This window comes from Peromyscus eremicus, chromosome 22, assembly GCF_949786415.1.
Source record: "Peromyscus eremicus chromosome 22, PerEre_H2_v1, whole genome shotgun sequence".
In the NCBI taxonomy this organism is placed as follows: Eukaryota; Metazoa; Chordata; class Mammalia; order Rodentia; family Cricetidae; genus Peromyscus; species Peromyscus eremicus.
In genome coordinates, this window is record NC_081437.1 from 40,627,135 (window position 1) to 40,641,305 (window position 14,171).

The 14,171-nt window shown below is 48.5% G+C and overlaps 1 protein-coding gene across 1 annotated transcript; it reads left to right on the forward strand.

Moving 5' to 3' along the window:
* Positions 1–4,916: 4,916 nt before the first annotated feature.
* Adi1 (acireductone dioxygenase 1) lies at positions 4,917–11,750 on the forward strand. The gene is made up of 4 exons (XM_059248393.1): positions 4,917–5,080; positions 7,916–8,035; positions 8,683–8,862; positions 11,288–11,750. The coding sequence occupies exons 1-4, from the start codon at positions 4,961–4,963 to the stop codon at positions 11,405–11,407; spliced, it is 540 nt and encodes a 179-aa protein (XP_059104376.1). The 5' UTR covers positions 4,917–4,960; the 3' UTR covers positions 11,408–11,750.
* Positions 11,751–14,171: the final 2,421 nt, after the last annotated feature.

Consider the following 14,171-nt stretch of genomic DNA (forward strand, 5'->3'; position numbering starts at 1 on the left):
AGCTAGGCTGCCTGGAATTTTTCAGAAGACTGGATGCTGGATGTTACATAAAGAACCCTTCCTCTGAGTTACAAGTAAGCTGTCAAGGCAGTTGCTGGTGGCTGTCCCGTGGTTTGCATCTGTCCCCAAAGCTCGTATGTGGGAAGTTCACGCTGGTCCTTAGCACGGAGGTGGTGGGACCTTGAACAGGCGGTAAGGCCACCAGAGGCATTGTCCTCAGAACTCATGTAGCTCTCTCTGGACCCCACATACTTCCCACGAAAGTAAGTGATATAAGACCTTGGCTCCAGCACATCTCTGGCTTCCTGGCTTCTCATATAGTCTCTTCCTCAAACGTGTTCCCACCATGGTGCTGTCTGCTGTGACGCGATGCAGCTGATGTTCCTTACCAGAGGCCAAGCAGATGAGGCTGGTTAATTCCCGACCCTCAACCCACCGACCTGGGACCTAAACAAATTCTTTTCCTCATAAAGAACAGAGCCTCGGGTTTTGTGTTATAGTAATGGGAAATGAGTTAATACGTTTAATTAAAAAACAAATGTATAATTGAATTAGTAAATTAAATAAGCCACCACACAGATAAAGGGGTTGAGGGATGGAGAGAGAGGGGAGGAAAGAGAGAGACAGACCTGTTGACATCCCATGAGCGGCGTCTGGCCACAGCAAAAGCCACTGTAATCCTCCTCAGCTGTGTGAACTGAAAAGACTTGGAGTCCTGCCATCTGCATCCTAAAGTATCCAAACAACAAGGACAAGAAATAGAGCCCTCAAAGTGTGGTGAGGATTGGGGTGACAGCACATAGCAGAAGTAATGTGATAATGGAGCCCACTGGAGGCTCAGCAGTCTGTTCCTGAGGTGAGGCCAACCACATGACCAGCTTCCCAGCAGTCACTGTGTTCTTCACACAAGTTAACAAAGTTAATAAATAAACCATTCCTTAAAACTGTCCTTGCTGAAGCAGGAAAATGTCACTGACCCTGCTGAATCACAACCAGAAGATGTGACCTCAACACTGTACAGGAAGCATGGCAGCCGCACATCTGCCCATCTGAAGGGCAGATCTTGGCTCCCCCCCAGCTCCAGGTTCCTCTCCTCCGTTCAGCCCACTGGGTGAAGTTTCAGGACTCATCCCCATCCCGGTGGGCACCGTGCTCAGGAACTTGTGCAAAAATGCTGGCAGTCTGGCAACATTTCCTGCTAATCACTGTGTGAGGTCTCTGTGGGTTACATCCATTCCCTCGCTAGGTAGGGCTAACCTGTTAGCTGGCAAACAAGGTAAAATGTCAAGACTATGCATCCCCAGCCCCCAGGTCAGCAGAGGTAGGCACATGGTGATCAGATACAAATTATTAATAGCACACAGCAGGACCCACAAGTCAAACAGAGCCAGGTGCAGGCTGTTGCCTCTCTCAGATGCTCTGTGAGCTAAGGATTTTGTTGTTTTTGAGTCCTGTGATGTAGTCAGGCTGGCCTAATTGACTACCTTTCTGCCTTGGCATCTCTTGGTGCTGGGATTATGGGCATGCATGACTTTCCAGTTTAAGAATGTTTTGTGGGTCTGGAGAGTGGTTAAGGGCAGAGGATCCCAGTTTGGCTGCTAGAACCCACATGGTGGCTCACAACTGTTTGTAATTCCAGTTCCAGGAGATCTAATATCTTTTTCTGGCCTCCTCAGGCACTAAAGGCCTGTGCAGCATAGCCATACATACAAGCAAACATTCACACACATAAAAAACAAATGACAAAAAAAAATCTTTAAGAATGCTTTTATGTTTTGTTCATTTTTATGTAGTGCTGGCTACACTCCCAGTCTGTTTTTGTTATTGCTATTGTTATTTGAGACAGGATCTTTCTTATCAGCCCAGCCTGGTCTTGAATTCTTAATCCTCCTGCTTCAACTTCTCAAATCCTAGAATTACACGAGTGTTCCCCTGTGTTCAAACCTAACAATAGCCTTTATATTTAGCAATGACTGCCATAGGGTTGGGTATGGTGATACATACCTTTAATCCCAGCACTTGAGAGGCAGATACAGGTGGAACTCTATGAGTGTGAGGCCAGCTTGTTCTACATAGAAAGTTTTGAACCAGCCAAGGCTACACAGTGAAACCTGAAATGACCAAGCAAATGCCATAACAGGCTGCTCAGACTTCTCTTAGAGATCAGGCCTCAATTTCAGTTTCCTGAGACTTGATCAAGCAGTTTCTGGGAGGGCCATGAACAAAAGACATAGTCCTTGCAGTAACTCCCTTTCTGCACGTACTCTGACTGCTCAAAGTTCAGCCAGATGTTTATTGTCTGGGACCCCTCACCAACTCAGAGTTATGTGCACGAGTCAAGGACAGAGCCTGGACCACTGAGCCAGCCCCCACAGTCAGTACGTGCTAGGCCAGCCAGCCCCCATGGCAGCTCAAGGACAGCCCCTAAAATGGTAATAGTAACCCCCAACCAGTAAATTCAAAGGTTACATACCCTCACCCAATTAAAAGAAAACAGAGATAAAAATAAACCAATCTGAGTCGCACCCGTGCCAAACTCCCCCAACCCCCTGAAGGGCTTGTGGTTTTTGCCTTTAAAAAGCTAGCCACACAAAGAAAGAGCAACTCCTCCCTGCCTCACTGTATTGGGTGTAGGAATGAGTTCCCTGTCTAGACTTGTATCTACAGAATAAACCTTGCTGTTGCATTCTGGACATCCAAGGTCTTCGGTAGTCTCTTTGGGGTCACAATCTGGGCATAACAAAACCCTGTCTAAAAAAGGACTTTTATATAGAGACTATACCTTCACATTCTCACAGAAGCCTAGAGGGGTAGCAGCAGCCCAGGCAGGTTTGCAACGATGGAGACCAGCTGTCTTTCAAAACATCTGAACTGTTCTTCCCAATTGTCTTAACTAGGGCAATAAATTCTGGTCATGAAACGATTCTGGGCTGCTGCTGGCTATTCTGGAAGAAACAGTTCAAGTTCAGAAGAGTCTCCTTCAAAGGGGAACTCTCGAGGGCAGAACAGCTGCAGATCAACGGTGCTGTTTCCATGATTCTGCTTGAACCGGTGCTGGTGAATGCAGAGCTCCCCTTCCCAGTTCCTCGGGGGCATCTCCATCACCTCACTTTCCTAAAGTATGATTTTCTGAGCATGCACTTGCTGCCCTCTCTCATCCCAGTGGGGACAGAAAAGACCTCTGCACAAGACAGAGGCCAACACACCGTGCTGGGGGCCCTGCTGTGCTGCTGTAGCGAGGAGGAGCAGCCGGCAGAGGCAGGAGAGGAGCAGCCTCCCAGTTTCAAGACTGTTTTTTCTATGGCTGAACAAAGGTTTTGCTTCTTGCTCTGTATTTTGGCAACTCTATGCAGAGACTTTTGGGTTAGGCTTTCTGAGTTCAAACTTGTCACTTCCTGTGGACACAGATTCCTTAAAGCCACCAGAGCCTCGGTGTCTTACCTTTAAAATATGAGAGTGTTAGCCGGGCAGTAGTGGCACACACCTTTAATGCCAGCACTCGGGAGGCAGAGGCAGGTGGATCTCTGTGAGTTCGAGGCCAGCCTGGTCTACAGAGTGAGTTCCAGGAAAAGGCGCCAAAGCTACACAGAGAAACCCTGTCTTGAAAAAAACAATAAATAAATAAAAATATGAGAATTTTTTTTTCTATCAAAGATGGCTAGTCCACCAAGGGCCATTATTCCATAAACTCCCCCATTTGTGAAAGTCTTCTGTGCTCCAGTTTATCCAACCCTGAACTGACAGACATTTGTCATCTGTGAGTGAACCTTTATCACACCCTTGCCAGTTGCACAGATCATGAATTAGCCAGTACATCACATTCTGAGGTCTAAGCACCACCAATGGGGCTTTCTTAATCAGATTATTTGAAGAAGGAAGATCTATCCTTAATCCGTGCTACGCCTTCTAATAGCATGGTGGTTAGTTTTATTTATTTTAGATTTATTTGTAAGTGTTTTGCTTGCAGGTATGTGCATCATATGTGAGCATACCCACCAAAGTCAGAAGAGGGCATCAGATCCCCAGGAACTGGAGTTATGGATGGTTGTGAACTACCAAGTGGCTGCTGGGGACAGCACTTGGGTCCTCTGAAAGTGCAACAAGTGCTCTGAACTGCTGAGTCACCTTTCCAGCTCCGTGATGGTTAATTTTAACTGTCATCTTAACACAGCCTCGGATTACCTAGGAAGAGGGTATCAGTGAGAAACTGTCTAGATCAGGCTGCCCTGTGGGGGACTGTCTAGATTACATTAATTCAAATAAGACCTGCTCCTGTGGGTGGCACCATTCCCTAGGCAAGCAAGTATAGCGAGGGGGGCTGAGCATCAGTAAGCACGCATGCATTCATTCCTCTCTACCCTGGGCTGTGGACGTGACCAGCGGCTTCAAGTTCCTGCTCTGACAGCTCCTCTGCCCCCAATGCTGAACTTTAACATGGCCTTGTGCACCAAATACACACTTTTTGCCTTTAAGCTGCTCTTGTCACAATATTTTACCACAGCAAGGAAAGCCGGGCAGACACACAACTGCAGCGGCTGTGGACATGCTTTCATCTGCTGGTGGAGAGCCCAGCGTCCCGCCCTGAGCCTGGGATCCTCTGTGTGACTGCATCAGCAGACTGCAGCTGAGCCCCTGGGCTGTTTAGACAATCACGCTTTTCGGTTTGCATTTGCTTTCAGTCCTGTGAAATAAGAATTGCTGGATCTACCAGCCACGCAGGTCGGTGGGTACCTAAAGTCCAAGCACAGGCTGCCGGGGGCACGTCAGGTGGTGCTCCAGGGCCCACAGAGTTCCGCGGCCCTTGAGGCGAGGTAGCATGGTCTTAGATTCCACCTGAGCCACAGCCCCGCTCTCCCGACAGCCCCGCCCACAGGCCCCGCCCACAGGCCCCGCCCACAGACGGTCCGGGCTCCGCTCGGCCCCGCCCCCGCCAGTGCTGCTCGAGGAAGCCGCCGTCGACATGGTGCAGGCTTGGTACATGGACGAGTCCGCCGCCGACCCGCGGCTGCCCCACCGCGCGCAGCCCGACCGCCCGGTGGGCCTGGAGCAGCTGCGCACGCTTGGAGTGCTCTATTGGAAGGTAGGGTGTGAGCTGGAGCACCGCGCGCCTGCGCACGCTGTGAGGGTGCCCCGGGCGCCGCGCATGCTCAGCATGGCCGCTCCTTCCCTCGATCTCTATTAACTATGGTGTTTGGGCCCTGCTTTCCTCGCGGCACGCGTCTGGGCTCACAGCTAACGTTTGCAAACGCAGTGCCACCTGTCAGTCACGTGGTCTTGTCATGGGTGACGCAGTTCAAACACGAGAGGGCCGCAGACATCCCAGGGCTGGGGAAGAAGGGACTGGCCTTAGCCTGTCTGCATTGGTGTGGTCAAATTGAAATGCGAACCAGCTGGCTTAAAGTCTAGCCCGGGGAACTTTGCAGAGTCACGTCCCTTAAAACCATGGAGGCCTGGCGCTGGAGAGATGGCTCAGCGGTTAAGAGCACTGGCTGCTCTTCTAGGTCCGGAGTTCAATTCCCAGCAACCCCATGGTGGCTCACCACCATCTGTAATGGGATCTGATGCCCTCTTCTGGCCTGAAGGCAGACATGCAGACAGAGCACTCATACCAAACACAAACAAACAAACTCCCAAAGCCATGGAGGCCTGCTCACCACATGGTGTGCCTACAGGTGAAGTAAGGATGTGTGGACGCAGCAGAGCTGATGCGTAGGGTGGCCACATGAAGGTGGGGACGATGATCAAATCCACCTCCGCTGGGATAGTTTTGGGTTAGGAAGCCGGGTGAAAGGTGACTGTAGAAGAATCCGGTGTGCACATGCGCAACCAAGGCTCTGCGTGGGACGCATGCCCAGAAAAATGATGCGGTTGATGCACTTTGGCCTCTTGAATGAAAAATGTTCCGACACTAGCTCAGGCGTGGAGGTGGTTTCAAAAAACACAGCCTTCCAGTTTCTGAGAAGTAACCTAGGCGTCCATGATGACCTCTACGCACTCACCTGGTGACCTCCAAAATTAGTGACTTTGAGTTAACTGGAGCCGCGTCACCTCAGTCAAGCAGTGGCTCCGGGGTGGGAGGCTTGCTCAGCGAGGCCTCTGGCATTCCTGTTGGGTGAAGGAGTTAGTCTTCCCTCCCACTGCAGAAGTTGCGAGGGAAAGGGGACGGAGCAGCGTGACAGAAAGACCCCCCCTCCTCACCACACAGTAGAAGCGAGAGCCCTTGTTTGGAATAGTGTCTTAGTCCCTCACGGAAACCTTAGACTAGGAGACAAACTCAAGACTGCACACACCAGCTAGTCTGAGAACAGCAAATTGGTTGCACAGTTGTTGAAATCGGGGCCTTTGGTGTCTGGTGAAGGCCCAGTAACAGCTGCTGATGGAAGGCTTAAACCACTCACCTCATTCAGGAGCAATCGTGACTCCACCGGGAGGCCCACCTTTCATGGTGTCTTGTAGGTGATGAAGTTTCCATGCCGGGATTAGGAAGGAGCCCGTTCAGCACTGAAAATGGCATTAAGTGTCATGCGCAGGCTTGGGCTGGAGAGCTGGCTCAGCACTCACTGCGCGGGGTCCATTGCCGCGGGGTCCATTGCCGCGGTCTCGCAATTATCTGTAACTCCAGCTCCAGGGCATCTCATGTTCTCTTCCAGCCTCTGGACACTAGGCCCGAGAGTGGTGCACAGACAGACATGCATGCAAAACTCTCGTACACATAAAATGTATTGGTGCCTGTGCGTTGGTGTGCTGTTCTGTGATGACAATAAGTGTGCCACTTCATTGAAAACAAAAACTAAGCGTCACTAAGTTCATTGTCAGGGGTTTCATGTAGGATTTCAGATTAGTTCTCCCAGGAGCCTTTGGAGAGCATGTCAGGAAGAGGGGGGCAGTCCTTGGCTTTGGACTTTAAAGAATGGGTAGGATCGTGATAAATGAAAACTGTGAGCAGGAATTTGAGGTATGGGACCCTGCCATGGAAGAGTGTGAGTATATATTCTTTTTTTGTTATGTAGCCCAGGCTAGTCCCAACTCACAACTCCCTCCTGCATTCTGAGTAGCTGGAATTATAGTCATGGGCCACCACAACACTTTTCAGTAATTAAAAGAAAAGCCCTCTTTCCTTTTCTATTTTAATTTATTTACTTTTATTTTATGTGCGTTGGTGTTTTGTCTGCAGGTAAGTCTGTGAGAGAGTGTCAGATCTTGGAGTTACAAACAGGTGTTAGCTGCCATGTGGGTGCTGGGATTTGAACCTGAGTCCTTGGGGAAAGCAGTCAGTGCCCTTAACTGCTGAGCCCATCTTTCCAGCCCCAACCTTTTAGTAGTTTTTAAGAGTGGCAAGTTGTTGTTTTTTAGCCTAGAATCTAGATTTCTTTAACAGTAGAGTGATGGGGTAGATAGAAAAGTCAAGTGGGGCCGGAGGACAGCAGCTCTCAGTCCATCCTGATGAACTCGAGCTTGGTCTGTGGGCATGGGCAGCATGCTGACCACAGACAGCCTAGTAAGACTGCCTGGAAGATGGCAGAGTGGTCTCACACACACCGAGGGAGCCTTGTCTCGGCAGGTGTGAGGGATAAGAACTTCACCTGGAAATGTGGAGGACCCAGCGGGACTGCAGCAGGACTTCATCAGAGCTGGGGTTTCCACCTGGCGCTGTGGACAATGGACAGTTCATCAGAAGAGGAGGTGGAGGGCTGCGCTAGGACTGGCAAAGACTAAACGATGCTCTGAGAGGGTGATCCAGCCGCAGGTCTGGAGGGAGCGTGTTGCTTTGCTTCCTTCATATCGGGTGGGGGAGCAAACCCAGGGCCTTGTGCCCTACTAGGCAAACATTGCACCAGGGAGCCGAACTCCCAGCTCACTGCTGTATACACATCCTTGTACTAAGGTGACCTCCATTTTGCTTAAACTCATATAGCTGGATGCTGACAAGTATGAGAATGATCCAGAACTGGAAAAGATCCGGAAAGAGAGAAACTACTCCTGGATGGACATCATCACCATATGCAAAGAGAAACTTCCCAATTATGAGGAGAAGGTAAGCAGGCCCCGCTTGGAGAGGATCATTACCCTCTTGCCTGTTAACACAAGACTTTCCATTTAGTGTGGTTTTGGGGCTGAGTGATGCTGGGTGAGTCCCTCCCTCTCAGCTCTTTTGAGGGGCATGACTCTGGTGGTGGTTTATTCGTGATGTGTGGCAGATCCACCAGTGATTTGTGGATCGGTTTGGGCTTTTCTCCATGGGATTCACAGTTCTGCACCTGGCTCTTCCCTAGACTTGAATGTTTTCCTGGGAGCTTAAGGAGTGGTGTCCTCAGGGTAACTGACCCCTTCCCTGGGGCCATTCGGTTTAGTGGCATAGAGTTCTTCAGAATGTCCTCACAGAGTGGAGTGTGTAATCTCAGTAGTTGTAAGGTGAAAACAGGAGGATCAGAAGTTCAAGGTCATCTCAGCTACAAAGCGAGTTTGAGGCCAGCCTAGGCTACATGAGACCCTGTTTCGGTTGGCTCCTTCTACCATTTGGGTTCTGGGCATTAAATTCAAGACATCAGTCTTGGTGGCAGGTGCCTTTACTGACTGTGCCGTCTCCCTGGCTCAGCTCTTGGCACTTTTATTAACACGTAGCATTCACTGTAGTCTGGCTGTAAGGGCTGGAGCTGCATGACAGCTTCCCTCTTGGACTAGATCAAGATGTTCTTCGAGGAGCATCTGCACCTGGATGAGGAGATCCGCTACATCCTGGAGGGCAGTGGGTACTTCGATGTCAGGGACAAGGAGGACAAGTGGATCCGGATTTCCATGGAGAAGGGGGACATGATCACGCTTCCTGCTGGCATCTATCACCGTTTCACGCTGGATGAGAAGGTGAGAGTGTGCTGTGCTGTGTTGTGCGAGGCCTGTCTCCTGGATACACGGGCAGTCACACAGAAAGCCAGTGGAACCCGTGGCCAGGGAGCCTTGGTGGGAAGGATCAGAATCTCACTTTTGTTCTTGGTGGACAGTGGCACAATATTAATCCACAGGCTTTAGTCAAGGGAGCAGATATCTTCAGGAGAGAGACCCACTCCTCCACTGAGTGGGGGTACTCTCATTTGGGGACCTCAGCAGTCATGTGGTACAGTTATTAGGACTGGAAGTAAGCACAGGAATTAGTTTTTAGGGTCTCAGAGGATGTTTTGGGTTAAATCTGACATGTAGGTATCATTTTTGGTTTTAAAGACAGGTTCTCATGTATTCCAGGCTGGCCTTGAACTCACTGTGTAGTTGAGGATGACCTTAAAATTCTGATCTTTGTGTCTTGACCTCCTCAGTGCTGGGATTACAGGTGTTTACCACCAAACCTAGTTTCTGTGGTGCTGAGGCTGGAACTGAGGGCTTTGTGCATGCTGGACAGACAGTCTACCAACTGAGCTACATCTCCAGCCCCAGTTAATTAAAAAAAAAAATTATTTCTGTCTTTAAATTACGTGTATGTCTGTTGGGGTAAGTGCGTATGAGTGCAGGTTGCTGTAGAATCCAGAAGAGGGCGTTGCGTCTCCTAGAACTGGAGTTGTGGTTGTGGGCCACCTGACATGGGTGCTGGAGGAGCTGACCTTGGGCCCCCCCAAGAACATATGCACTCTTAACTACTGAGCCATCTTTCCAGCCTTCCAGATTAACAGTAAATGACATATGACATAAACTTCAGAATTATGAAGCCAGGTATGGTGGCATATGCCTGTCCTCTCAGCATTGGGGAGGTTCAGACAGGAGGATCAGGGCTTCACGGTCATCCTCAGCTACAGATCAAGTTTGGAGGATAGGCTGGGTAAGATGAGACCCTGGATCAAAAAGAACAAAATGAAAATTAAGAAGTATGAGATGGAGACAGCAGTGTTCTCTCCCCTGTTCCTCAGGGCCCCAGGTCTATCCCTGAAGGGCGTCAGAGGCTACATTGCAATAGTTCCTTTAGGTCAGCGGTTCTCAACCTCCCTGATGCTGTGACCCTTTAATACAGTTCCTCATGGTGTGGTCACCTCCAACCATAAAGTTATTGCATTGCTACTTCATAACTGTAGTTTTGCTTCTGTTATGAATTGTCATGTAAATATCTGATATGCAAGCTATCTGATATATGATTCCGAAGGGGTCACGAGCCACAGGTTGAGAGCCTCTGCTTTAGAGGGTGTTTGCATATTCAGAGGCACAATTCTTTCTTTCCTCCTTTTACCCTGGAGGCAGCGGGTTCTGCATTTTACTTTTTCACTTGGTGTGCTTCCGGGGTACATAAAGGGTCCTTGAAAATGGACGTTTCCTCTCCAGACCGCATAGTCCCAAATAAACACACAGAAGCTTTTATGAATTATACTCGGCCAATAGCTCAGGCTTATTACTAACTAGCTCTTAATTTTTTTTTTTTTCAAGACAGGGTTTCTCTGTGTAGCTCTGGCTGTCCTGGAACTCACTCTGTAGACCAAGCTGGCCTCTAACTCACAGAGATCTGCCTGCCTCTGGCTCCCTAGTGCTGGGACTAAAGGCGTGCGCCACTACCACCTGGCTATCTCTTATATTTTAAGTTAACCAATATTCCTTATTTACGCTCTACCACGTAGCACATTCATCTCCTGCTCTCTCTGCGTCTGGCTGGTGTCTCCTGACTCTGCCCTTCTCCTTCCCATCATCCTTAGTTTGGTCTCCCAGCCTATACTTCCTGCCTGGCTACTGGCCAACCAGCGTTTTACTGAACCAATTCGAGTGACAAATCTTTACAGTGTACAAGATTATCCCAGAGCAAGCCCTGTCTCTTGTTCACAGCTTCACTGTCATGTTTGATTTATTTAACTGTGATTTAATTACCTACTGTGTGGGGAGAGTCCTTAGGGATGCGCTTACTTCCACTTCGTTTGTAGTGGCCTGTAGTTCTGTAAGCAACATACATTTGTCATTTTTACCTGGGTGTGTTTATTTGTAGAATAAAGGTAAGGCTGCACAGAAACTAAATTTCTGGTTTAGGTCAGTGCTGGCAAATTATTCTCTTACCAGCTAGCGGCAGGGGCCTGGTGCTGGTCCTTAGGAGAGCGGTGCCCAGGGGAGGAAGCAAGCAGAGTGGGCAGAGTCCAGACCTGTTTCTGCTCCGGTATGGACCAGGAGCAGGAGCTGCAGATGCTTATGCTGCTTGGAAGTGGCTCACACTGCTTGCACAGAGGAAGGAGCTGAGTGCTAAGTGGATGAGCCAGCTTCCAGGGCTGCCTCGATGGTTCCCATGGAGATGAGCAGACGTGTTCAATGAGATGTGGGGATTGTTTCCTAGAACTATGTGAAGGCCATGCGGCTGTTTGTGGGAGAACCTGTGTGGACACCGTACAACCGTCCGGCTGACCATTTTGATGCCCGGGTACAGTATGTGAAGTTCTTGGAAGGAAGAGCATAGCGGTGCTCCCGGAAGAGTAACTGCACTGTGAGGCTCTTGCTGCAGTCACTGATGGGAAAGTTGCTCACCTCTCTGCGTTTATGTGTGGACTTGACGCTAGACCAGCTCTCCTTAGCAAGATTGCCAGATCAGATTCTTTTTAATGAAAGCATCTATAAAGGTGATTTTTTTATATGAACACCACAAAAATGTGAACAAGTGATCTTAATTTTCCCTAACTCTGTCAAGACTTAGAGGTATGGGAGCCCTGGGTTGGTGTATGCATCATGCATGACAGATGGTCATATCCCAGAAAGTCCTTCTGTAGGTGTGTATTGGAATGTGACAATGTGCCCTTTGGAAGGGCACAAGTAACCAGAAGGAAGATGTTTTTCTCCTTCGCTGATCTCTGGGTGGGGAAGTGGGATTGTTTGTTTTTCTTCCTTCAGATTAAAGCAGCTACCTTAATTGTATGCTCATGGTGAGCTGTATTATGCTCATGTTCATTAAAGCTTATCACTAGAGTCCTTATATGATTTTATGTGTGCATGTGTAATTTCCACATCAAGGTAGAATCTTTTCAGAGTGATTTCAGGTCCTTTTGCAATCAAAAGTCAAAAGAAGTAACATGATTTTCCTCCTCAAGTGCCTTGGGGCTAGACTGAGATAGCTTAGATGTAGACCTGTAACCTAGCATATGCAAGGCCCTGGGCGTGGGCCCCAGCACCACAATAAAGAATAATAATGCTGAAACATGTTTATGTGTAGTGTGTTATGATTTCAGAAACCCCAACAATCTGTGCTGTAGAAGGGCAGGCTATTCTCTAAGTGATAGCTCTCAATGTGAGGTCGTCCATTATCTTCATCACCATGTTAGATTTGGGGGCTTGCTTCTGCCGTACAGGGGAGCTTGAACCATGGGGTGGGTGACTGAAGCTGCCCCAGCTTCAGAACTCAAATGTGTACAAGCAGCACATCCCGGGCTCTCTGCCTCTAGAGCTACTGTCTGTAAGGACTGATCTGCTAGCTCTTGTCTACCGATTATTGTTGTTGTTTGTTTTTAAAGATTGTATTACTCTGTAGCAGTGGCTGGCCTGGACCTGGATATATAGACCAGGCTGGCCTCAAATTCACAGGGAGCCTCCTGTCTCTGCTTTCTGAGTGCTGGGATTAAAGATGTGTGCCACCATGCTTGGCTTTAATTAAAAAAAAAATTATTTTGTGTTTGAGTGCTTTGCCTGCGTGTGTGTGTGTGTGTGTGTGTGTGTGTGTGTGTGTGTGTGTGTGTGTGTGTGTGTCTGGTGCCCACCAAAGTCAAAAGAGGGTGTCAAATCCCCTGGGACTGTATACAGTTATGGTATGGCTGTCAGCTGCCATATGGATGTTGGGTATTGAACCCAGGTCCTCTGCAAGATCAGCAATCACTCTTAACTACTGAGCTATCTCTCCAGCCACATTTTTGTTGTTGTTCGTTTTAAATTTTTCTTTCTTTGTGATAGGGTCTCTTGTATCCTAGGCTGGTCTCAAATTCGTTATGTAGCCAAGGATGACTTTGAGAAAGTGGGGATGGCCTTGAAGTCCTGATCTTGCTTGTACTTCCTGAGTGCTAGGATTACAGGTATTGCCACCATGCCTGCTTTATACAGTGCTGGGGATGGAACCCAGGCTTCTCACATGCTGAGCAAGCACGGTACCCACTGAACCTCAGCCCCAGCCCCTGTTCCTGTTTTCTAGCTCTAGGCAGGCTGGGCTTGCTCTTATGTCCTCTTCCTGCTTCTGTCTCCTGAGTACTGATTACAGGTGTTTGTTAACACTTGCTTCGTTTTTATTTTTTGTGGGTCTCTTTCTGTTCACTGTGAATGGCTTCATTCCTGTTGAAGACTGAATATGTCTTCCACCATGTTCTACACGCTGATACATCTTGGGCCTGAGCCATGACTTCACAGTTTGGGGGAAGATAACAGAATTCTGTCAATGCACCTAAGTGAGGTAACAGTTTCTTAGCTCTCCCAGAGCATTCCCAATTTTTTTTCCTTTTCTTTTTCTTTTTTGAGACAGGGTTTCACTGTGTGACAGTCCTGGCTGCCCTGGAACTCACTATGTAGACCAAGCTGGCCTGGAAATCACAGAGATCTGTCTGCCTCTGCCTCCCAAGTGCTAGAATTAAAGGTGTGTGCCACCACTGCCTGGCCCCACTTTAGTTAAAAAACAAAAACAAAACACAAACTGTTTCATTGAAATATTGTAGACATATAATAAATGCACTTATCTGAAATGTTTAAATTATTTTTTTAGATGGAGTCTCACTGAGTAGCTCTTGCTGGCCTGGAACTCACTATGTAGACCAGGCTGGCCTCTAACTCCTGGAGGTCTGCCTCCTAAATGCTGAGATTAAAGGCATGTACACTACACTGGGTCCTGTATTTAAATTTTGACCCACCACAGCCATATCATATACCCCTATCAGGGTGATGAAGAATGATTCACCACCCAGAAACGGCTTGTCTTCTTCTGTCCCTGTGGTCTCTATAGTCTCATTCTGGAACCTGGTACCTGGAGTCGGGGTGCGTTGTCTTTGTGTCTGATGTTTTGGGTTCCTGCTTCTGTCTCCATATCTCTTTTCTGATGCTGTCTTCTGTCAGGCAGATTCTTGTTGGATGTCAACTATGTGTATGTTTGTTTGTTGTGTGTGTGTGTGTGTGTGTGTGTGTGTGTGTGTGTGTGTGTGTTTAGGGGGTGAGGTATTTTGCCAGGTTGGGTCTTTCTTTAAATTTATTTTCATGCA

What these genes read in the sequence shown, in the direction of transcription:
- Adi1 (XM_059248393.1), top strand. Translation starts at nt 4,961, where the DNA reads ATGGTGCAGGCTTGGTACATGGACGAGTCCGCCGCCGACCCGCGGCTG. An exon ending in TTGGAGTGCTCTATTGGAAG is followed by an intron (nt 5,081 to 7,915) that starts GTAGGGTGTGAG and finishes AAACTCATATAG; the next exon opens with CTGGATGCTGACAAGTATGA. An exon ending in GTTTCACGCTGGATGAGAAG is followed by an intron (nt 8,863 to 11,287) that starts GTGAGAGTGTGC and finishes ATTGTTTCCTAG; the next exon opens with AACTATGTGAAGGCCATGCG.